The sequence below is a fragment of the Oryx dammah genome, unplaced genomic scaffold (genome assembly GCF_014754425.2).
Source record: "Oryx dammah isolate SB20612 unplaced genomic scaffold, SCBI_Odam_1.1 HiC_scaffold_23, whole genome shotgun sequence".
Lineage (NCBI taxonomy): Eukaryota > Metazoa > Chordata > Mammalia > Artiodactyla > Bovidae > Oryx > Oryx dammah.
In genome coordinates, this window is record NW_024070207.1 from 39,666,658 (window position 1) to 39,692,101 (window position 25,444).

The window sequence follows — 25,444 nt, forward strand, 5'->3', positions numbered from 1 at the left end:
CACCCTGTGGCAGATTCCCCTCTGGTCCCAGAGGCCAAGTTCATGCCTTGTTTCTGCAACCAAGCCCCTGTCATATGTCCTTGCATCTAAATCCATGATTTGTGAGACTTCCTTGGTGATCCAGCAGTGAAGATTTCACCTTTCAGTGCTCCCTTGATGGTTGGTTCAGTGGTTGAGAATCATCCTGCCACTTCACTGCACAAGGCTTCCATCTCTGGTCCAGGAAGATCCCACTTGCCACAGAGCAACGAAGCCAGGGAGCCACAACTATTGAAGCCTTCTGGCCCTAGAGCCTGTGCTCCGAAACAAGAGAAGCCACGGCAATGAAAAGCCCACGTACTGAAACCAAGAGTAGCCCTGGCTCGCTGTAGCCAGAGAAAAGAAGACCCAGCACAGCCAAAATAACCTAGGAACCGACTACATTCTCCCGATTTCTGAGTGGAGCAGCGCCACCTGCTGGTTGACTCCTTGAACTACATCTGAAAGCCCTAAAGGTGTTGTGTTGCCAAGGCCTTCAGCGACAGGGACAGTCATCCGTGCACAGCCAGTTTTGATAAGGGCAAGATAAGAAAGAGAAGATAGGCCTTGGGACACACGAAGGGAGTGGGAGGAATATACGTCAACGTGAGGGTGCAGAGCCTCGTATAACTCGAAAACCCAGTGGAGCTGCGCCGTCTACTGGTGGATTCTTTGAATTACATCAGAAAATCCTGGGGGTGTTGTGTTGGCAATCCACATCCCATCAATCAGTGGACACTGAGCACAGTGGCTGACACGCAGAAGCGGTCTATCTTTGAGGACCCATCTTCGTTAGTGATCAGCTTGATTCTGAGCTGGTCAGAAGAGCTGCTTAGTCTTAGGATGTCAAAACGCAGCACCGCGTCAGGGTCAAGGGCATCAACTCTCTATTTAAACACAGCAGCTCTACCACTTAACCGGGGCAGGCCACTCGGCCTTTCTGAGCCGCAGCTTCATGACTGGTCAAATTGGCGTGGGTAGCACCCACCTGGCGACTGTCGTGGGCCCGATGCAGCCGCGAGCATGGGTAAGGGCCTGGTTCGTCCTGGGACGGGTTCGGTGGGTGGCAGCTTCTGTGTGAAGCCGGCTGCGGGGGCGCCTTCACTGAGCACCATCCGGAAACAACTCACTCCTTCCGCCTCGTCTGTAGCTCCTTCACCCAGTTCTCATCTGCTTGCCCTCAGCTGCACAGAGTGGGTAGTCGAGATCCAAAGGAAGAAAAAAGAACACAGGAAATGGAAGGGATTCTATTCATCAACCTTCCCTGGATTTGGGAAAGACAAAGCCACCCTGTGACTTTCAGGGCGTACTACAGCTGAAACCCCCTCATAGTCGCCCCCTGCTGCCTCTTTGGTGTACCTGAACCTTTGGCCTCCCGCAGCCACAGAAGCAAGCCAGTTGGTACTACTGCCTCTCCTCCAGGGTGCGGGGATGGGGAGGGGGGCCGGTGGGAGGACAACTGAAGGCTGAGAGCTCCGCTAGATTCCTGCCCTCACTCGGTTCTGCCCTCTGCCTCCACCAATCCCTGTCGATGCTTTTCCATCACCTGTGTGCTCCATGGAGCATACGAATTTGCTCAGCCTTTTATGCCACAGAGGACTTAAACCTGCAAAGTCAGCCACATTGTTTTCCTCTGGAAAATTTATGGAACTGTAGACTCTTATTTTTCACCTGGGGCTTCTCAGGTCCCCAGTTAAAATACATCTGTTCTGGCATCACTTTCCCTCAAGAATACCTTCTGCTTTCTAATTTGTGTTGGTATTTTACCCTGACCATTATAGTTCCCACTGTAGTTCTCATCATGAAAGCTGATTGGCATTCTAGCTTGTAGATCAGTCTCTGGTGAGTATATCTTAATTTCTGACTCTTGCAAAAATGAGTTCATTACCCTGCAATATCAAGAACCAACCCTTAATGGTAACCAAGCAGATTCTCATCAGAGATCTAGCTGCTTTTGGCACAGTCTAGTGTTCATAGTCAAACTGTTCCAAGTTGAATTTGTCTTTTCTAAAAACCCAAAATACCCTTCTTTTCTTTTTTGGTTCCCTATTTTGTGTGATGTCACCACCATCCACTCCAAAATCAGGAGTTGTCTCTGAATTGGCTGTGTCGTTCTCCCTCATGCATCCAGTTAGTAAGACTCCACTTCCTGTTGTTTATTGAATCCATCCCCCATCAGTCTTGCTTTGGTTTAGATACAACTTATTTTGCTGTTGACTCTCTACAAGTTTCCTGTCACTGTCTACCCATTCCCAGGTTTTCAGCCCCACCCCAAGCAATGCCAAGTTCACCCTCCTTCTCCTAGATAATGTGGTTCAAGGAAATCATAAATATAGCCATTCCATTCTTCTCTCAATATCTTTCAACAAATCTCAAAGTTTAGGATTAAACTGCATCTCCAGAGCACCTATGATCCCTTCTCGCTGATACACATTGTGCACTATGAGGTTTATTTTCTTGCTCTCCAGAGAATAATGAGCTTAAAAGAGCACATCATGTGCAGAAGGGCCTGAACTTGTAGCTTCTCTCCAAACAGATTGCATTTCACAAACTTCACGACAATGATCAAAACACATGGAAGTTGAAAAATAATACAGAGAAACTGCATATTCTCATTATCTATGAGCAATAAGTATCAACCCATACTCAATCAGAATGGATCTCTGCCCCCTTCTCTTTCCTACCACCATGCAATTAATTCAAAATCAATCCTATATGAGTACATACAGGAAATTGCTTTCAAAAGGTGAACTGGAAAGCCTTATGAATAACACTAAATAAGCAATTTTTGGATCTGTTGTATTCAGCCATTTTATTGGCTTGTGAGATAATTCAGACATCCCCCATGCAGGAATAATGTTTTGAGTTTCTAGGTTCATGAACAATACACAGCCTTATAGGAAGAGAAACCTTTGCAGGTGACTCCAGCTGACGCAAGTGAGTGTACTAGGCCATGTGGTGTGGTGCATGATGGTGCTCTATTGCATATCAGGTGGCTATAAGAAGCCTATGTCAAGCCAATAGATGAGAGTCTTCCTGGCATATACTAGAGGAACTGCATGCTCTCTTCATCTTTTCTTGCCTCCCTGATACTAGATGACTAAATGCCCCACTGTGAGATACCAGGTCTCTCAAGCTGCCCTGCATAACTGGTGATTTCTGAGGCTTAACAATTCATTAAGGAAAGAGAGTAGGTAAATAAATAGATCCCTATGAAAAATTATCCTTTGGGCCACAACACAAAGGCCACACATACATATTCGAGGACTATAAGAATGTTTAAGGAAATCTCCTGACCCTGCTAAGGTAAGGCAGAATTAGAGTGATTGGTATGGTCCTAGGCATGGTCACAGAAGAAGTCAGGAGGTTCTGACACAAAAAGTAAAGGAACAAAAGCAAAAAATAAGCAAGCGGGGCTATATTAAACTAAAAGGCCTCTGCCCAGCAAAGGAAACCATAAATGAAATGAAAAGGCAACTACTAAATGGGTGAAAATACTTGCATGTCATATATCTGATAAGGGGCTAATATCCAAAAAAAAAATATGGGAACTTCCCTGGTGGCTCAGATGGTAAAGAATCTGCCTGCAACTCAGGAGACCCAGGTTTGACCCCTGGGTAGGGAAGATCACCTGAAGGAAGAAATAGAATATATAAAAACCTCATACAACTCAAGAGCAGAAAAGTGAATAGTGCCATTAAAACTGGGCAGAGGATCTGAATAGAAATTTTCCCAAAGACATACAGATGACCAGTGTTACTCACTCAGTTGTGTCTGACTCTTTGCAGACTCCATGGACTGTAGCTGGTCAGGCTTCTCTGTCTATGGACTTCTCCAGGCAAGAATACTGGAGTGGGTTGCCATTCCCTTCTCCAGCGGATCTTCCCAACCTAAGGATCAAACCCAGGTCTCTCACATTGCAGGCGGATTCTTTACTTCTGAGCCACCAGGGAAGCCCAGATGGCCAACAGGTACATTAAAAGATGCTCTCACCACTACTATTCAACATAGCTCTGGAAGTCCTAGCTACAGCGATCAGAGAAGAAAAAGAAATAAAAGGAATCCAGACTGGAAAAGAAGAAGTAAAGCTCTCACTGTTTGCAGATGACATGATACTATACAAAGAAAACCCTAAAGATACTATCAGAAAATTACTAGAGCAAATCAGTGAATTTAGCAATGTTGCAGGATACAAAATCAATACACAGAAATAAATTGCATCCCTATACACTAACAATGAAAAATCAGGAAAAGAAATTAAGGAATCAATCCTATTCACCATTGCAACAAAAAGAATAAAATATATAGGAATAAACCTACCTAAGGAGACAAAAGAACTGTATCCTGTATACACAAAATTATAAGACATTGATGAAAGAAATCAAAGATTAAAAAAAAAAACAGGTAGAGAGATATTCCATGTTCCTGGGTAGGAAGAATCAATATTGGGAAAATGACTATACTACCAGATGCAATATACAGATTCAATGTGATCCCTATCAAATTACCAATGGCATTTTTCACAGAACTAGAGCAAAAATTTTACAATTCATCTGAAAACACGAAAGACCCTGAATACCCAAAGCAGTCTTGAGAAAGAAGAATGGAGCTGGAGGAATCAACCTTCCTGACTTCAGATAATACTACAAAGCTACAGTCATCAAGACAGCATGGTACTGGCACAAAAACAGAAATATAGACCAACAGAAAAAGATCCAGAAATAAACTCATGCATCTATCCATACCTTATTTTTGACAAAGCAGGTAAGAATATACAATGGGGCAAAGATATCCTCTTCAATAAGTGGTGCTGGGAAAACTGGACAGCTACATGTAACAGAATGAAATTAGAACACTTCCTAACACCATACACAAAGATAAACTCAAAAAGGATTAAAGACCTACATGTAAGACCAGAAACTATAAAACTCTTAGAGGAAAACATAGGCAGAAAACTTGATGACATAAACCAAAGCAAGATCCTCTATGACCCACCTCCTAGAGTAATAGAAATAAAAACAAAAGTAAACAAGTGGGACCTAATTAAACTTAAAAGCTTTTGCACAGCAAAGGAAACTATAAACAAGGTGAAAAGACAACCCTCAGAATGGGAGAAAATAATAGTAAATGAAACAATTGACAGAGGATTAATTTGCAAAATATATAAGCAGCTCATACAACTCAATACCAGAAAAAGAAACAACCCAATCCAAAAGTGGGGAAAAGACCTAAACAGACATTTCTCCAAAGACATACAGACGGCTAACAAGTACATGAGAAGATGCTCAACATTGCTTATTATTAGAGAAATGCAAGTCAAAACTACAATGAGATATCACCTCACACCAGTCAGAATGGCCATCATCAAAAAGTCTACAAACAGTAAATGTGGAAAAAAAGGAACCCTCTTGCACTGTTGGTGGGAATGTAAATTGATACAGCCACTATGGAAGATGGTATGGAGATTACTTAAGAAACTAGGAATAAAACCACCATAAGACCCAGCAATCCCACTCATAGGCATATACCCTTAGGAAACCAAAATTGAAAAAGACACATGTATTCCACTGTTCATTGCAGCACTATTTCCAATAGCTAGAACATGTAAGCAACCTAGATGTCCATCAACAGATGAATGGATAAAGAAGTTGTGGTACATATACACAAAGGAATATTACTCAGCCGTAAAAGGAATGCATTTGAGTCAGTTCTAATGAGGTGGATGAAACTAGAGCCTATCAGAGTGAAGTAAGTAGAAAGATAAATGTCATACACTAATGCATATATCAAGAAGGTCAAGGTCAAGAAGCAACAGTTAGAACTGTACATGGAACAATAGGCTGGTTTCAAATCAGGAAAGGACTATGTCAAGGCTGTATATTGTCACCCTGCTTATTTAACTTCTATGCAGAGTACATCATGAGAAATGCCAGGCTGGATGAAGCACAAGCTGGAATCAAGATTGCCGGGAGAAATATCAATAACCTCAGATATGCAGATGACACCACCTTTATGGCAGAGAGCAAGGAAGAACTAAAGAGCCTCTTGGTAAAAGTGAAAGAGGAGGAAGAAAAAGCTGGCTTAAAACTCAACTTTCAGGAAACTAAGCTCATGGCATCTGGTCCCATCACTTTATGGCAAATAGATAGGGAAACAATGGACACAGTGACAGGCTTTATTTTCTTGGGCTCTAAAATCACTGCAGATGGTGATTGCAGCCATGAAATTAAAAGATGCTTGCTCCTTGGAAGAAAAGCTGTGACCAACCTGCTGCTGCTGCTAAGTTGCTTCAGTCGTGTCCGACTCTGTGCGACCCCATGGACGGCAGCCCACCAGACTTCCCTGCCCCTGGGATTCTCCAGGCAAGAACACTGGAGTGGGGTGCCATTTCCTTCTCCAATGTATGAAAGTGCAAAGTGAAAAAGTGAAGTCACTCAGTTGTGTCCGACTCTTTGCAACCCCATGGACTGCAGCCTACCAGACTCCTCCGTCCATGGGATTTTCCAGGCAAGAGTACTGGAGTGGGGTGCCATTGCCTTCTCTGATGACCAACCTTTTTAACAGCATGTTAAAAAGCAGAGATATTACTTTGCCAAAAAAGGTCTATCTAGTCAAAGCTATGGTTTTTCCAATATTCATGTGTGGATGTGAGAGTTGGACTATAAAGAAAGCTGAGCGCTGAAGAATTGATGCTTTTGAACTGTGGTGTTGGAGGAGACTCTTCAGAGTCTCTTGGACTGGAAGGAGATCCAACCAGTCAATCCTAAAGGAAGTCAGTCTTGAATATTCATCAACTGATGCTGATGCTGAAACTCCAATACTTTGGCCACCCGATGCAAAGAACTGACTTATTGGAAAACACCCTGATGCTGGGAAAGATTGAAGGCGGGAGGAGAAGGGGACGACAGAGGATGAGGTGGTTGGATGGCATCACCGACTCAATGCACGTGAATTTGAGTAAACTCTGGGAGTTGATGATGGACAGGGAAGCCTGGCATGCTGCCGTCCATGGGATCGCAAACAGTCAGACACGACTGAGCGACTGAACTGAATGCATATACATGAAATCTAGAACAGTGGTAACAAAGAATTTATTTGCAGGACAGCAGTGGAGAAACAGACATAGAGAACAGACTAATGGACACAGGGAGAGGGGAGGAGAGGGTGAAATGTATGGAGAGAGTAACATGGAAACTTAAATTACCATATGTAAAATAGATAGGCAATGGGAATTTGCTGTATGTTTCAGGGAAATCAAACAGGGTCTCTGTTTGAGACCCACAACCTAGAGGGATGGGATGGGGAGGGAGATAAGAGGAAGGTTCAAGAAGTAGGGGACATATATATACCTATGGCTGATTCATTTTGAGGTTTGACAGAAAACAACAAAATTCTGTAAAGCAATTATCTTTTAATTAAAAAAATAAATAGAAAAAAAGATGCACTATGCTGTTAACCATCAAGGAAATGCAAATCAAAATGATAATATGATATCACGTCACACTTGTTAGAATGGCCATTATGAAAAAGATGAGCTATAACAAGTATTGACAAAAATGTGAAGAAATATGAATCTTCCTACACCACTGGTGGAAATGTAATTGGTGCAGCCACTATGGAAAACAATATGGATGTTCCTCAGAAACAAACAAAAAAACAGAGCTACCATATGATCCAGCAATTCCACTCCTGGGTACATATCAAAAAAGAAAAAGAAAAACGCTAGCTCAAAAAGATACATGCAAGCCCTTTCCCAAGTGTTTTGGAGGATACAAACCCAGTTGGCAGAAGAATTTGTAAAATACTTATGTTTTTCAGGAAGATATGTATATTGAAAAAGCTCCCACTTGTAGATGTTATTATTTGTGATGACTACAAGCATGATTGATGAAGATACGGCTCTGTGTGTGCATCACACCAGGTACCGAGTGGGACTCTGGGCTCAGTAATCTGAGCATTGATGAGAGGTGGTGGGTGGCAGGGGGAGGGGTCTCCAGGCCGGAACTGAAGTTCTCCCCTTGTTAAGGTAAGAAAGGTGGTAGGTAATCTGACACCTTTTGCCTACTACATGAGGGCCACAATACATGTTCAGATATTGTGGGGGTGTTGGGTAGTTCCTGGTAGAGTGAGACAAAGTTAGGGTGACCAGCATGGTTCTGCAGAACATCAGTGCAGAAGTCACAGGGAACAAAACTGGAACTAGTGAGCATGCAGTTTTCTGTAAGATGGTAATTGATGTGAATGGTAAGTCTCATAAGGATGTACCCTCTCCCCACTGCAGCCACTGTAATAGCCCCATACAGATCTTATGATGTCACCAAACTGATGTTGCTCCTACTTGGAATGTTGCCCTTGAAGCCAGAGCAAAGAGGAGGCCCATATAATTGCTCTTAGGCACTAAAACGGCATTCCAGCAGGGGTCTTCACCTAGTCCCCAATTCAGCCCCCCTTCTGGTAAGCTTTCACTAGTGGTAAAGAACCCGTCTGCCAATGCAGGAGATGTGAGACACGGGTTCCATCCCTGGGTCAAGAAGATTCCCTGGAAGAGGACATGGTAACCCACTCCAGTATTCTTGCTTCCACCTATAAAGTTGTTTGCTGCTCAGGATTGCATCTTGATTCCTTGGGTGACTCAAAGTTGAAGTGTTTAGAGGAAAGAAAATCCTTTTTACACAGATTTTACACAGTTTCTTTTTACTTAGTGTTTCAAACATATTAGCCAAAACATAACTATGAAAGGGATCTGGGTGTTACGGATTTAAATTATAAACCTTTAATTATGCAGAGTTTTATAATGGAAAACATGGGTCAATGTATGCTTAAACCACTAATCATATTAATAATATGTAATGAAATTTAAGTGAATTACAACCTGTCTTCCTGGAGTCTATAGTCATTTAACTTTTTTTTTTCTTTTCTTTGAAGCATATAAGCGTATAAGCCATAGTAGGTTATAAGGAAAACTGAAGAGATCATCATACTTATTTCCATATTCATTTAAAATGGCTAACTGTATAATCTAATTTCTATTGAAGACAATTATAAGGAATAACTTTTGGCAGATTAATATTAAATTTCACATGGTTTAAAAATCTCACTATTTAAAAAAGAGGAAAAAGAAAATGCCTTTATCTGACCATCCTCACTGGTTAGTGACTCAGCTGAAAGGTAAGCCTGGGAATTATCCAGAAGCAACAATGCTCTGACTTCTCTTCCATTGTCATAAAACATTCGGTTGAAAATGCCTGAAAACGACTCCCTGGTGAAGTAAACATCTTTACTAGTTTTACAATCACAGATAATGCACTGCGTCCTCTCACACGTCTGGGCAGCTTTGCTCTGCAAATAAAGATTAACCTTATCTTCTGAGTGTAATCTTAGTTTGCATGTTAAAAGGCAGACAGGCGCTCCTTGTTTATTTTCCTCCTTGGCATGCAGATCTCTGGTATCATTGCCAGAGTAGTTTCTCACACTGAGTTTTCACACTGACGTCAGTTTCATCTCCACTGTACAACTGAGCTACACATAGTTTCTCCTCTTTCTTATAGATAACTTTTGTCCAAATAGCTCAATACTAGGTAAACAATGAAAATTTGGAGACACTGACAACCTGAGATATCCGGGTTCTTTCTAAGATGCCTTCTCCAAAGAACTATGCTAAGCACTACAGGACGTGTAAGATGAAACAAGATTCCTGTCCTTCAGGGAAGCATAATATAGTAGCAAAAGCATGGGGTATAACAGGAGACCTAACTTGGTCTAAAATCTGCCACCTGTAATCCACATGACTCTGCGGACTCCGCGTCCTATATCTGAATTTCTTTCTATGTCAAAGGGAAATATAAATGGAAGGGACACCATGAGGTTAAAACCTACCTAACAAGAATAAACAATAATAGTTGGGAAGCACGTGCCTGCAAACCAGAAAAGGATTTTAAAAATACCAGGGACTGCTGCTTCTGATCCAGCGAGGGGTCTGGCCAGGAGTACCAAAAGCCTCTTAACTCTAGTCCCGGGACAATCCTAGTGATGACTTTCGGAGATAGGGGTCCTAACCAGGCGAACTTCCCGGTAGAAAAGGCCACCGGCTGTTGGAACGCGATTCAGTAGTAACGTGGACGCAAGACACGCATCAAGTCGGGGGTTCCGAGATCGCGGACGCTCGCAGGAGACAGCCTGCTTCGCGGCGCCTCTAGGACTCCCGTGAGCCCGAGACTCGATGACCTGAACTGTCCTTTTTTTTCTGCATCCGGGGCTGAACCCAGGATGGGGCGGACGTGCGGGATACTTCCGGCCTCGCGCGCGCGCGTGACTCCGCAGGTGGCGGGAAGGCGGTTATGGGCGTGGCTATCACGCAGCCACCGGAAGCCACTCTTTCTTTTCCGGTCGGCGCCCGGCCGACCGCACGAGACCCCAAAATGGCGTGGCGGGGTACGGTCTCGAAGCGCTAGAGGGATCGCGGCGGGGACTGAAAGTCCAAGGTCCGTGCGCTCCCGGGGCCTTGCGCCTTCCTGGCACAGCCCCCGGGGGCGCGGGAGCCCGGACCTGCCTTCCTCCCCGCGACGGCGTGAGGTGTGGTGACTTCATAGCCGAGCCCAGAAAGAGCGAAGTGGCGTCCACGGAAGCCAGAGCTGGGTGGAGGTAATCGAGAAGTTGATTTTCCTTCTGGGTTTGGTCAGGAAACCCCCGAGAAATAACCCCCGATACCCTTAGAGATACCTCACGAGCCGGCTGCGTTGCGGTGAGCGGGGGTGGGGGAAGGGCGGAAGTTAGCCGGGGCGCGGCCTTTTCGTTTTCGCTGTGGCGTCTTTGCCGGGAGGCGGGTGGCTCTGAGAACCGGCGGTACCTGTTCTCGAGGAGGCCGGTACTCAGGTAGTCACATCTAATCTTCGGCAGCAAACTTTTGTACGCTGTGGAAATAAAACCCAGGGTTGCTGCTGAAGTAGACTCAGAGGCTGCTGGTGTGTTGAGAGCTTTTGGTACTTTCGACCCAGAAGGTGTAGGTGGGGCATAGGGCAGTAAAGCCTACCAGTGCACCCAGCGAAACTTGCCCGTTTCTGCTGGCTTATGAGCATATTACTGGTGAATTTGAAAGTCGCTCAGTTGTGTCCCAACTCTTTTCGAATACAGTCCGTGGAATTCTCCAGGCCAGAATACTGGAGTGGGTAGCGTCTCCCCAACCCAGGGGTCGAACCTGCGTCTCCCATATTGTGGGTGGATTCTTTACCACCTGAGCCACAAGGGAAGTCCAAGAATATAGGAGTGGGTAGCCTATCCCTTTTCCAGCAGATCTTCCCGGCCTAGGAATCGAACTGGGGTCTCCTGCATTGCAGGTGGATTTTTTTTTTTTTTTGGTGGATTCTTTACTAACTGAGCTATCAGGGAAGCTCCGAGAAAGAGATCATTTCAGCCTCCAAGACATTAGTATCTGCTTACAGAGAAATGCAGGAAGTGTCTCTGTACCTCTCGAGCCTAGATAGGCAGCAGGAACCAACTATTTCTTTGAATACCTGTGGCTTCCTTGAAAGAGCTTTGTTGTTGTTTCTCTTGGGTCACCTCTGAGAAAATCAGACTCTCAAGGCCATCCTCAGCCTTGCTTAAAAATCTCTATGACCCTGAGAAAATGTAAAGTCAAGACAAGGGTTACGTTTTCTAGGACCTTTCTTGTTTCCGAGGCACCTTAATCGTCACTGTTTCTCCTTTTTTTTTTTTTTTTTTAAAACAGTGTGACCCTTTGGATATCTTGTAAACAAAGCCAGCTGTCATTTTTTCTAGTAAAGTGAGCAGAAATTTTCATACATAGGTAGAAAGGGGCAGTGACTTTTATAAGTGTTCCCAGGAGGTACCAAAGAAGCAGTGTTGATGCCATCTGATAGCTTAGTGGGGGAAACTTGCTGAAAGGAATAAGGTTACTTTTTCTCTAATTCTTTTGCTGATCTGGGTGTCTCAGTTTCCCTTCCAGTATTAATATAATGGAAAAGAGAATATAGATGTTCCATGAAGCAAAGGAATCAGTCTGCATAAGAAGATGAAGGGACAGAGCAGTTATCCCTCATCTCACTGAGGATAAGAAACTGGAATGATCTATTAAAATGTAGAGAAAGTCAAATACTCCCGTTTATAAAGGTGGGACAGGGAGTGCACAGATTAAGTATTGGATAACATCAAAGCTCCTTTTAGCAAATGCATGCAAGTTTTTCATCCCTCAACCTTAAAGAAAAACTGATGAACTAACATTTGTCTTTCCAGAGCTGTATATTTGTTTCAAAGTTGGGTAACAGAGGAAAGGTTGAAAACATGTCCTGAGTCTTGAGTCTTCAGGAATGGCAGTTAATTTTAAAGAGGAGGCAGAACAGTTACTTTCTGTTCCTCCTTTTCTGATAACGTTCTGTTCCTTCTTCTCTGATAACTATAAATAATAAATGTGCGTCATGTGGCTTTATTCTTGATGTGTACTTTTTTTTTCCTCCCCTCTCTCAGTGCCCTTGGGGAGAAGATCCACTCATTGGTTTTGTACCAAACCTGACAAGGCCTCAGTTATCAGGTGGCCCAGGAGGATGTCACAAGTAGGAGAAAAACGGTTCCCAGAGCAAATAATGATGAGCCATGTGAAGGCGAATGCATGCTTGTACCCACATGTGGAGGTTTTGCAGGGAACTAAGAGGTCTGTGAAAGAGAGTTCCAATAAGAGTAAGAAATCCAGCCCACAGATGGGCAGTCTTAGTCCTGAGAGTGCTCGCAAGCACTTCCGGAGCTTCTGTTATCATGACGCACCTGGACCGTATGAGGCTATCAGCCAACTGCAGGAATTATGCTATCAGTGGCTGAGGCCAGAGATCCACTCAAAAGAGCAAATCTTGGAATTGCTGGTGCTGGAGCAGTTCCTGGAAGGTCTCCCCAGTCGTATCCAGAGCTGGGTGCAGAAGTATCATCCACAGAACGTCAAAGAGGCTGTGGCCCTGGTAGACCGCTTTAAGAGAGAATATGGTGGAATAAGCAATGAGGTGAGCAGAAAGATTCCTTACATGTACACTGTGAAAGAGGGTGAAAGTGGGGTCAATAATTGGAGAATGAGATGGATTACATCACTCTTCTGTTGTTCCTCTAGAATAACTAAGTGCAATCTGAAATCACAGACTTGAGCAGTGACAGCTTCCAGGTTTGGGAGTTCCTGAGAGTCTTTTCATGGCCTTAGAAAAAAGAAATGTATTTTGCCCTCTTTAGGACCCGGGTGAATTGAAGGTGGTGGGCCTGGCCTAGATGGCCAAGGAGGCAGGACTTAGCAGCCAAGAAATAAAAGGCAAGAAAATGCTAGGAAGGGAGGAAAAAACCTCTGAATGCAGGGTTTTAAAGGTCAAAGGCAGGAGAGGGTAGCAGCCAAAGTATAAATAAAACCTTTCTGGGGAGACTGCAAAGAAAGAGAAGAAATGGAAAGAGAAAAGGGAAACAAGGATCAGAAAGGAGAAAAAAGCTAACAGAAAATTGGAGAAAATCTGAATGCTGAGGGGTGGTGCTCTCTGGGATGGGAACACACATCTCAGGGCCAGGAGAAAAGAGCCTCTGTGGCCTTCCTTCATGCTTTCCCTTGGCCTTGCTGCTGAGTGGGTAACCAGGTCTGCCCTGGGGAGATGGCAGCATACTTCCTTCCTCTCCTTGAGAGCCCACCTTGAGGAGCACAAGTGTCTTATACACCTGAAGTGTATGGAGGAAAGTTGAATCCAGCTCTTCCCCCATTTTTTCCTCTGCTGCATCCCCTTCCTCCATGAAATTGTTCCCTGGACGTGGGAGGATTGGAAAATCTAACTGACCGAAAACCCTTTTTTATTCATTTTCTTATTCTTTAGAGAAAACTAGAAAATAAAAGTCCACTAAATCAAGGATCCAAGTCTAGAAAGCAAGAGAGTGGAGGCAGTGAGAGAACAGGCAGCCTGCCCCTACCCTGCTCTTGGCCTGAGCTGTGGCTGTCCAGGGAGGTGTGGAGGCCAGCAACAGTCATAGCTTCTCTCATTTTAATCTGATTTTCCCAGATCATGTGTACAGTTCCTTGTGAGAAAATCATGGCGCAATATCTCTTCATTTTTTAAAATTACTTCCTTACACACTCCCCAAACGTGGACTCTACTCTTGTTTGTTCTTCTGTCATCACCCCAAAACCAAAAGCTCTTTGCTAATGAGTTTGAGGATTATTTCTAGGTCACAGCGCATGAACTGGGAAAGGACACAGTGCTCTTGGGAGGAACAGCAGTGGCCCCAGGCTTTAAGTGGAAGCCAGCAGAGCCCCAACCAATGGGTGTGTTCCAGGAAAAATGTTCGAATATATACCAGGTACTGCAAGAGCCGGGCTGGAATACTCACAAAGAAACCCAGCCTGTGTGTGAAGGAGGTGAGGAGTTTCATCATAATTATCTTCTCCTGGAAGCTGTGATAGTAATTGGTTCAGGTAGCATGTCATGGGAATTTTCCAGGTTCCCAGTCATGCTTTCAGTTAGGATGTCTTTCTAGTGGGAGTACAGTAGGTCAGTGGTGGGTGAAGGTGAAGGTCATTCTGGGGTACAGAAGCATCCAGACCACAGAACCCTGGTGTTCACAATGTGGACCTTTTTCTATAGAAATTTGAGAGGGGAGAAGAAGGTAGAGCAGGGACAAGGCGGGGTTATCTCACCGTTAAGAGGAGAAATTGGGATCAGAAATGGGCTGTCAGTGGCAGAATGGGAAGAGAATTGTACACCAGGAAAAAAGTAATAAAAGAAATCTCCCATGTTTTCCACCATACACTGGAGGACCCAAGGTTTTAATTTTCAAACACCTCTAATGCTTGCCCAGCTCAGTGAACATTTTCTTTAATGAGAGGAAAAACAATGGATTTCCTTTTATTTAATGAAAACTGGGAACCAATTCTATGGAGTGGGGGTTTTTTGGTTCTGATTTATAAGGAGAAGGCCACTTCCGGTACATATGTGAGCACGCTCGTGCACACACACACACACACGTGAAGGTGAGCTGTCTTTACTGAAGGAGTCCTAGACTGTAGAAATTGGTTTGGGGTATTCATAAACAGAAAATATATATTTTTTTCTGGCTCCTTCCCCACAGCTGTGCCTGATGAAGAGAGTCTAACCTTTTGTGAGCAGAAAAGCATCCTAAGCTGGAAGATGGCATCTGAGCTCACCTTGCCTAAGTCCCAGGTGAGCTGTACTTTACAAGCTTTTTCAGGTAACCTGAATGGGGCCTTGTCTGCTTTTCTCTGCTGCCCATGATCCTACCTTACACAGCAGATGCTCTGAGGCACATTAGCCCCAGGTGTTCCCTAGGCAGCTAGGATTGACGCTGTGGAATTGGGCACCTCCCAAGCTGTGTACTGATCTCTTGGGCACCTTTTCTGTCATCTCACTTCTTTTCCCTTGAATCTTCTCTTAGCTTTTTTGGTAACTGGCCTCCCATGTAATTCAGAGATGAGTGATAGGATGGCTTCTGTTGTAGCGAGTACTGAACTACAACTTACTCTCTTCTTCAGAGGCCGTTGACATTTGAAGATGTGGCCTTCTATTTTTCCGAGGAAGAATGGCTAATAATGGACCCTAATCAGAGGACCCTCTACCTTGATGTAATGCAGGAAGTCTATGAGAATGTCACCTCTCTAGGTAAAGAGTCTTCCTTTCTTTTGTACAGCAATTGAGCAATCTGTTACATCCTCAGTTCATGGAAAATGCACACCTGTGAGAGTGTCCCAGTGTCCCAGCAGTGGGTTGGTTCTCAGCTTGATGGTGTGAGGGAAAGGGAAGGCAGATCCAGATCACCTGGAGAGGTTTCTACACACGTCTTTCTCCTAAGTAGACTGCTTGATTTATCATACTCTTGCCCTACCCTGCAAGCCCACTCTTTGCACATCTTTTCCATGTCAGTAGAAAGCACAGTTTACCCAGTTGTTCAGGCTCCAAACCTCTGTTATCCTTTTTTCCAGTCCTTTTGTTATACTCTACCCCCCAGCCAATCAGTGAGCAAGTACTCTTAACTGTCTTTGAAATAGGTCCTGAATACAACCATGTCTCAACCTCTTCTGCTCTTACCATCCTGGTCTCTGCCACCTCGTCTCTAACCAGGAATACCACAGGACTTCAGTCCCACGACTTTTCCATGTGTCCTTAGGGTTAGTTCCTAGCTTCCTCATTGCATATCCACCCACAGCCACGGTAGAATATAAAGAAGATACTGAGTTTAAGATTCCGCCCATTTAAATGTTTGGAGTAAATAAAAGTATAAAGTTATTCACTTTTTCTGAAATAGTCTGGAATTTAGATGGCAGTCCATGACCTCCAAGTTTTATTCTCAGAGCATTATCATTGCACCCTACACTTAAAGTGATCTGTTTAGCACAAGGGCAAGAACCATAGACCCAACGTCCCTAAGAGTTCAAGGACATTCTTGGGGGGTCTTTTTGAGGTAAATGTACATATAGGAAGAGGAGAAAATTCCTTAATAGGAGCCTTTATAAGGGCTTAACAATTTTAAGATTTTGTTCCTATATATTTTTAAAAATTAATCTCTTTATTGACTTATTTGTAGATACACATGCATATTTAAAATGTAATACAAAGAACCCATATACACTTTACCCGTTTTCCCTCAATGATAACTTTTGCAAACGTATATAATGTCACAACCAGGATAATAAAATGGGTTTAGTCCACTGACCTTATTCATATTTCTGTTTTTCCTTGTATTCATTTGTGGGTGTGTATGTATTTAGTTCTGTAAGGTTTTATCACATGTGGAGGTTTGTATATTCACCACCCCAATCAAGATACATTACCACAAGGATGCTTCCTGTTGCCCTTTTATCAATATAACAACACACACTTCCCTCCCACACCCTACCTCATCACCAACCTAGGCCAACCACTGATCTGCTTACAGTTTTTAAAAATTTTGCCATTTCAAAAATATATGATTAGAGTCATAAAATATGTAGCTTTGGGAGATTAACTTTGCTCCTTCACAATAATTCCCTGGAAATTCATCTAAGTTATTGTGTGTGTCAGTAGTTCATTCATTTTTACTGCTGAGAAGCATTCCCTAATATTGATAAACCACAATTTGTTTAACCATTCATCCATTGAAAGATATTTTTGCTGTCTTCAGTCTTGGGCTATTGCGAATAAAGCTGCCATGAACATTCCTGTACAGAATTTTGTGTAGAGACGGTAAGTTTTCGTTTCTCTGGGATAGAGAGTGAAATTGCTGTTTCATATGGTAATTAGATGTTTAATGCTAAACTGTTTTTCAGAGTGGCTGCATCATTTTACCTTCCTAGCCAGCAACGGATGTGATCCAGTTTCTCTACATTCTTGCCATTGTTTAATAGTATTACCATTTAAAAAATTTTTTTGGCCTTCTGTTAAGTATGTAATGTTATCTTATTGTGGCTTGGACTTGCATTTCGCTAATAGCTAATGATGTTGTAGTTTTTCATGTGCTTATTTGCCATCTTTATGTTATCTTCAGTGAAACAGCCTTTGCCATGGTTTTCATTAGGTTGTTTTTTAACTGTTGAATTTTGAGAGTTCTTTTATAGATTGTAGTGCTTTCTTGGGTATATGGTTTGCAAGTAGTTTCCCCAAATATGTATATTTTTCTTTTTATTCTCTTCCCATGGGTTTCCACAGAGTAAGTTTTTTATTTTGATGCCCAATTTTTTACCTTTCCTTTTACCGATTGTATTTTTGCTATCAGGGCTAGCCATAGATCCCTAAAATTTTCTGTGTTTTTCCTAAAAGTTTTTTAAGTTTGCATTTAAGTCTGTGATTCATATTGAGTAAATTCTATATAAGATATGCAATTTAGATTGAAGCTCATTTGTTTTTTTGCCTATGTAGGTCCAGTTGCTTCAGCTTTGTTTATTGAAAAGGCTGGCCTTCCTCCATTGAATTATTTTTGCACTTTTGTCAAAATCAGTTGGGCATACTTGTGTATCTGTTTTGTTCCATTGAGTTATGTGTCTGTCCCTCTGCCAATATTGCACTGTCTTGATTACTGTAGCTATACAATATAGAAAGCCTGAATCAGATAGAATCTTTCTTCCCACTTTATTCTTTTGTCAAGATAAATTTTATTTTAAGCTATGCTAGGGCCTGTCCCTTTCCATGTAAATTTTAGAATAAGCTTATCTAGAAGAAACTTTTTTGGAATTTCACTAGAAATTACATTAAACCATATGTTAATTTGAGGAGGAATGATATCTTTACTGTGTTGATTTTTCCAAATAATGAACACAGTATGTTTGTTCAAGTTTTCTTTGATTTCTTTCATCATTTAAATTTATTTATTTATTTATTTATTTATTTTGGCTTCACTGCGTCTTTATTGTGGTGTGCAGGTTTCTCTAGTTACAGCTTGAGGGCTCTCTCTAGTTACACTGTGCTAGCTTCATTGCCCAGAGAAGGCAATGGCACCCCACTCCAGTACTCTTGCCTGGAAAATACTGTGGATGGAGGAGCCTGGTAGGCTGCAGTCCATGGGGTCGCTAAGAGTCGGATACGACTGAGCGACTTCACTTTCACTTTTCACTTTCATGCACTGGAGAAGGAAATGGCAACCCACTCTGGTGTTCTTGCCTGGAGAATTCCAGGGACAGGGGAGCCTGGTGGGCTGCCGTCTGTGGGGTCGCACAGAGTCGGACAGGACTGAAGTGACTTAGCAGCAGCAACAGCTTCATTGCTCTGGCATGTGGGATTTTAGTTCTCCAACCAGGGATCAAACCTGAGTCCCCTGCATTGGAAGATGGATTCTTAACCACTGGACTACCAGGGAAGTCCCATCACCAACTTTTTGATAGAGAAAAAAATTTATTTTACTTATGTTTTTGTTGGAGTATAGTTGTTCATCTACTTTTTATAATTTTCAGTCTGCATATCCTCTACATGTTTGCCAAATATAACAACTGTAAATGGTATTTTAAATTTTTGTTAAAACAAATGTTCACTGTTTTTATATAGGTATGCCTCTAATTTTATGTTTTATTCTTTTATCCTGTGACCCTTCTGAACTTGCTTATTAGTTCTAAGAAGGTTTTTCCTGGGATTTTTATACATAGTCACATGATCTACAGTGCTTTTTATTTTTTACCTTGTTGCAATAGGTCCAACTTCTGGTATAATGTTGAATAAGAATGGTGAGAGCAAACATCCTTGCCTTCTTCCCAATTTTATCATGGAAACGTTATGTCTTTCACTATTACATGTGATGTTAGTGCAGGGTTTTTATTGATATTTTATCAAGTTGATATAATTCCTAACTTTCCTAGAGTTTTATTTATTTATTTTTGGCTGTGCTAGGTCTTCTTTGCAGCACTCGGGATTTTTTTAGTTGAAGTGTGTAAACTCTTAGTTGTGGCATACAAATTCTTAGTTGCATCATTTCAGTATCTAGTTCCCTGACCAGGAATTGAACCTGGGCTCCTTGTATTGGGAATGTGGAGTCTTAGCCACTGGTCCACCAAGGAAGTCCTTCTTGAGTTGTTTTTTTTATCATTAATGGATGTAGGGTTTGTCAAATACTTTTCTGTGTCAGTTAATGGGATTATGATCTTTCAAAGCTTGTTGGTATATGGTGGGTTATGTTGATTGATTTCAAATATCGAAATCCTACTTGATCATGGTATATAATGCTTACATATTGTTACATTCAGATTGCCAATATTTTGTTGAGGATTTTTGTGTTGAAGTTCATGGGAGATGTTAGTCTGTAGTTTTCCTTTTTAGTACTGCCTTTGTGTGATTTTGTTATCAGGGTAATTACTGGCCTTATGAAATGATTTGGGTAGTATTTTTTCTTTTCTGGAAGAGATGATATAAAAGTGGTGTTAATTGTATAGATATTTTGTAGAATTCTCCAGTAACACTATATGAATCTGGAGATGTCTGTTTTGGCAGCTTTTTAATTATGAATTCAATTTTTAATTTTCAGAGTGCTGTTCAGATCTATTTCACACTGGTTGAATTCTGCTGGTTGGAGATTTTGAGAAATTTACCCATTTTCCCCTAACTTAAAATGTGTGAACATAAGTTGGTTATAGTATTCTGTTATTATCTCTTTAATTGCTGCAGAATGTGTAGTGATAGACCCAATTTCCTTCCTAATATGGATGGTTTGCATCTTCTTTCATTTTTGCCTAAGTTAATACAGGTTTATCAATTTTATTAATTTTTTGAGGAGCAAGTTTTTTGTTTAATTTCTGCTGTAATCTTTATTATTCCTTTCTTCAACTTTTATTTTCCTTTTTTTCTAGTTTCTTGAGGTAGAAACTTAGATTATTTATTTGAGAGCTTTTCTCTTTTCTATTGTATGCCTTTAGGGCTATACATTTTCCTCTGAGCATTCCTATAGCTGCATTCCACATATTTTGATATATTATAATTTCATTTTCATTTAATTATGTATTTTTAAATTTCCCTTGAGACTTTCTCTTTGAATCATGGATTATTTAGAAGTATATTTCCATTTGTTTCCATATATTTAAAATTTTTCTATTGTCTTTCTGGTTTTGATTACCAATCTGATTCCATTTTTGTCAGATTGCCTTTTCTCACTCAAATTGTGTGGGGTTTTTTTTTTTTTTGGTTCTAGGTGTGCTGTGTGATTTATTTTTTTGTATCCTGATCATTTTGTCTATTATGTTAGGAGAGTCTGGGTCCTATTTAAATATTTTAATGGGCAGTCACTCTGTTTTAGTTTAGCATGTAAGTTCTTTCCTACTTTGTGGAATATGTGTCTAGTGACATAATTTTCAGAGCCTTTATGGTGTTATTTTGGTCTCCTTGATTTATGTGGTACTGCTGGGATTCCCATGTGCTCCTGCTCATGCTGCCAAAGAGTGAGGAATGAGGAAGATCTTTACTTAGGCTAGAGTGTCTCTCGGTGGGAATCTCTGACCCATAGGGATGAAGAAGCTTCCTGGGGCAGGCTGCTAGTGGCTGGTTAGCTAGGTCCATCTTGCTAGTTCTGCATGGCAAATCTGATGTCTCCGATTGGAGTTCTGATGTTGTCAGAAGGTTTCCCATTTCAGATTGCGGATGGAGTAAGCCTATTCAGGTAGCCTTCTGTTGCTCAGTTGAGATTTGGAAAACACTAGATCTGGGTTGCCTACATTTTTTGGATGTGGGGATGTAAGATACCTACTGTGTTACTCTTACAGTCCTGGAGTCCCAAACGATTTTGCCTTCCTCTTACCACTTTTTAGAATTGTCTGTTCATTGTATCTTGCATTCTTGAATGGATTTGTTGTTGTGCCCAGAAAGGAAGACCAGGGAGAAATGGGTCTGTGCCATTTTGTCCAGATTGGACCAAAAATCCCTTGTTCCTGTATTTTTAGAAAGCTGTCAGTGTTGATTTTTCTTGCCATGCCTACAGGTTTCTTGTTCTGGGAAACAGGTGGCTGATTCTTCTGTTTATTCCAACAGGGTTAAAGCTCAAAAATGACACTGGAAATGACCCACCTGTATCTCTTCCTACATTAGAGATACAACCATCAGGACGCAAAGTATTAAGAAAGGCCACAATGAAAAATGCTGAGACAACAACGGGCAATGAAAATCACGGTGGTACATGCAGGGTACGGAAGCGACTTTGTACCTTTCCAGGGAGGAAAAGAAAGAAACTTAAAAATTGTAAACAAGAGCTTCCAAAACCTGTAGGTGTTCATAGGAAAGGCTATGAGGGAGAGAAACCTTTTAAATGTCAGGAATGTGGAAAAAGCTTCAGAGTTAGCTCTGACCTTAATAAGCACCAGAGGGTGCATACTGAAGAGAAACCCTATAAATGTCACGAATGTAGTAAGTGGTTTAGATGGAGTTCAGATCTTAGTAAGCACTTAATGGCACACCGAGGAGTTAAACCATATAGATGCTCATGGTGTGGAAAAAGCTTTAGTCATAACACAAATCTACACACACACCTAAGAATTCACACTGGAGAGAAGCCCTTTAAATGTTATGAATGTGGGAAAAGATTCATTCAGAACTCCCACCTTATTAAACACCAGAGAACCCACACAGGTGAGCAGCCTTATACCTGTAGCATATGCAAGAGAAATTTCAGCAGGCGTTCAAGCCTTCTTAGACACCAGAAACTCCACAAGAGAAGGGAATCAGGTCCAGTGTCTCCAGTCTGAGGAAAGTCACCATTTAGAGATAGATACTGGATGTGATGAAAGAGTGCATAATGTTGAAGTAGCCAGTAACAATGCTTTTAGGAGGGGCACATGGGATGTTTCGCAAAAAGGAATCTAAACTCTGTTTTATGCAGCTTTGTATCTTCAGTGCCTACTACCAATACCTGCAAAGTTCTTTATAAATAAAAGAGTGGAATTGTTCTTTGAAGTTACCTGTTTGTATCTGTCTGGTTACTCAGCCTCCCCATCCTCCATGATCTAAATTCTTCAGGTATCAGGTACTCAGTAAATACATGATGGTGAGGAATTCTACTCCCATTCTTTCTCAGTAGAGATGGATCATAAGAGTATACAGTTTCTCTGAAGGGAGCTCAGAATGAATTACTAAGTTTGAGGCAGTATCTGTGGCTGTCATCCTATCTACATGAACAACCTAAGTCCAGGGTTCAGGGAACTGTATCCTGAAACAGGAAGAGAAGTTTCAGTGTTTGCCCTGGGAGAAGTACCCCCATTCTAGTTGCCTCTCCCTTGAGCACCCACTACTGCAGTGTTTTCTGTCAATTAATTCTAGCATTAAGCAAAGGCCTAGGGGCCTTGGAAGCACTTGATACCTTTCTTCCTGCTGATCCTTCGACACTGAGGTATTTAGACTGAAATGATGAAGGAGGCAGCCTGGGCTCTCTTCCGAGTACCTATCTTCGTAGAAGGGATAGGGCATGTGAGTGGCCTTTTTTTTTAAACTTTCATTATATGGACTAGAAAACTTTCAAGTTGATGCCACCCTGCTCCAGGACCTAACAGGAGGCCAACTTGTATGGCTGTTCAGGCATTGCTTCATACGTATGGATGCTTTGCAGGAAGATCTGGAGATTTTGCAAACTGAATTATTCAGAATGGTAAGGAGAGCCCTATGGCCTCATGGTCTTGTAGCCTCAGTGAACACTGGATGCTAGGAGGGGATGTCCAGTCAGAGCAGGGTAAGGCCTATGACTTAAAAGTGATGGCTCACTGAAAGCCAGGTCAGATAGAAACTGGTTTGTTCACGTTGGGATTTTAGTTCCCGGACCAGGGATCAAACCTGTGCCCCCTGCAGTGGAAGCATGGAGTCCTAACTGAACAGCCAGGAGAGTCCATGTGTAGCATTTAGAAAGAAGAGATGGACTCAAATTGAAGGAAGTACTGTGCAGATGGAGCCAGTAGTTACTGCCAATTCACCAAAGTTCCTGAGAACAGGTTGGCAAAAGGGCATTCCATCTTCCCAAAGTGCTGTCCCCACTCAGAACACTTGTAGCTTTAGCACCTGGCTGGGCTCTGTGTTACACAGCAACTTCTCACCTGCTACAGAGATAGTTGTTTATTTTTTTTTAAAGGCATAAATGGCAGAACGACCTTTTAGATGTAAATAGAAACAGGAAGAGGATTGGGAATTCCTGGTTCCAAGTTCAGATACTCCACTGCTCCAGGAAGAAAGGACATTCTTGTTGTAGTGGAACAGAACGTAGAAGTTGGGTCTCCTGGCTGACTCATTAGTACCTATTTTTCCCTTTCAACCCTCTGCCATGGCCTCGCAGAGCCCTCTTCCCCATGCGTCTTGACCACTCATATCAGCCCTCACCATCTCAGAAGTGGGCACTAAGGGAAGAAAGGGCAGGATGGAATGAAGGAGAGATGTCATTCTGCTTCATACTCACTAGCCACCTCCCCGGAATGTGGCTAAAGAGGTGAGAACTCCAATGCTTTTCTCAGGACAAGGGAGACATCATACAAAATCCAGGGGACTGGAGATGCAGGCTGGACATTCATTCAGGGGACAAAATGGAGAGACCACTTAAGATCCCACAGGCAGAGATGGCACTGAAGAGACGAAAGATGACCAGAGCCAGGGGTGAGGGCTGTGGGCTCCTCTATTTCCACCACTGTGCTCCGACTCAGAGCAAGTGAGGGATATCAGGGAAAAGATGGGCCGAGAATGGAGCCAGGAGAGCAGCAGGCAGTGGTCTTTTGCCTTGCAATCTCTGTGATGCCTGAGGTTGGGAGTCAAGGGCTCAGGGAGCAGAGTGCCACTGCCCACTGTGACCAAGGTACCAGGACCTGTCCTCATGTGCAGGCCAGTTCATGCAAGACATGTCTCTTCAACTTCTGCCCAGAAAACTGACATGACTGCTACCAAAGAGCCTGTGGGGCATCCTTTCCAGCCCTTCTCCCATCCCAGCAGCCTCTTCCTCCATCACTGCCTTGCTCCCTTGGCCATGGCCATGCCCGCTTCAGCCACCACGAATTGTGAGTGTAAACTGTCCCTCTGTCCCCGGGGGAATAGGCACAGTGACCGAGAAAGGGCAGGGAGAGAAGAAAAATGAAATTATGGTCTTCTTGTTGTCAGATTCAAAAGCTCTCTTTGCTACCTCTTTGTAGTTTTTGAAAAGCATGAGATGTTAGGTTGTTGGTCACCATGATGACCCTGTTGGGGTGGGATGGAGGGAAGCTTTTCCTAATAAGGAGGGGATTCCCTACAAAAGCCTGTCCCAGGCTGGGTGGTCAGACATAGTGGCTGTGAAGGCCGTCCATTCCTGTCACTGTGTTTGCCTTCTTCCCTCCCTCTGTGCCACCTCCTCCTTCCTACTGTCATGGGCCAGGCGAGGGATGCAGCTGTGGAAAAAGTGAAGGGGAGGGAGGGCCATCCTCCTGAGGATCAACAGTCATGAGCACATGAGGAGGAGTGGTGGTGATCACCTGTCACCTCTTGATCTTCCAGACCACCTGGGGGAAGGAGGGAAGGAGGAGGCCAGGCCAGCTCTGGGAAGCAAAAGTAGGGAAAACCGCTAGACCATTCAGGTATGACCTCAATCAAATCCCTTATGATTATACAGTGGAAGTGAGAAATAGATTTAAGGGTCTAGATCTGATAGATAGAGTGCCTGATGAACTATGGACGGAGGTTCGTGGCACTGTACAGGAGACAGGGATCAAGACCATCCCCATGGAAAAGAAATGCAAAAAAGCAAAATGGCTGTCTGGGGAGGCCTTACAAATAGCTGTGAAAAGAAGAGAGGTGAAAAGCAAAGGAGAAAAGGAAAGATAAAGCATCTGAATGCAGAGTTCCAAAGAATAGCAAGAAGAGATAAGAAAGCCTTCCTCAGCGATCAATGCAAAGAAATAGAGGAAAACAACAGAATGGGAAAGACTAGAGATCTCTTCAAGAAAATTAGAGATACCAAGGGAACATTTCATGCAAAGATGGGCTCGATAAAGGACAGAAATGGT

At 42.7% G+C, this 25,444-nt stretch overlaps 1 protein-coding gene across 7 annotated transcripts in view; it reads left to right on the forward strand.

Moving 5' to 3' along the window:
* Positions 1–10,322: 10,322 nt before the first annotated feature.
* Positions 10,323–25,444, forward strand: part of ZNF75D (zinc finger protein 75D) — a 26,724-nt gene continuing 11,602 nt past the window's right edge. For 3 of the 7 annotated variants that reach the window (XM_040266210.1, XM_040266207.1, XM_040266209.1), the window contains exons 1-5: positions 10,398–10,659; positions 12,499–13,022; positions 14,212–14,401; positions 15,112–15,203; positions 15,533–15,659. In XM_040266210.1, coding sequence (XP_040122144.1) covers positions 12,576–13,022; positions 14,212–14,401; positions 15,112–15,203; positions 15,533–15,659 — 856 coding nt within the window. In that variant the 5' untranslated portion in view covers positions 10,398–10,659; positions 12,499–12,575. Of the gene's footprint in view, positions 10,660–12,498; positions 13,023–14,211; positions 14,402–15,111; positions 15,204–15,532; positions 15,660–21,473; positions 22,392–25,444 lie in introns of those variants that run through there. The other 4 variants (XM_040266206.1, XM_040266208.1, XM_040266205.1 and 1 more) reach the window with 3 other exon arrangements.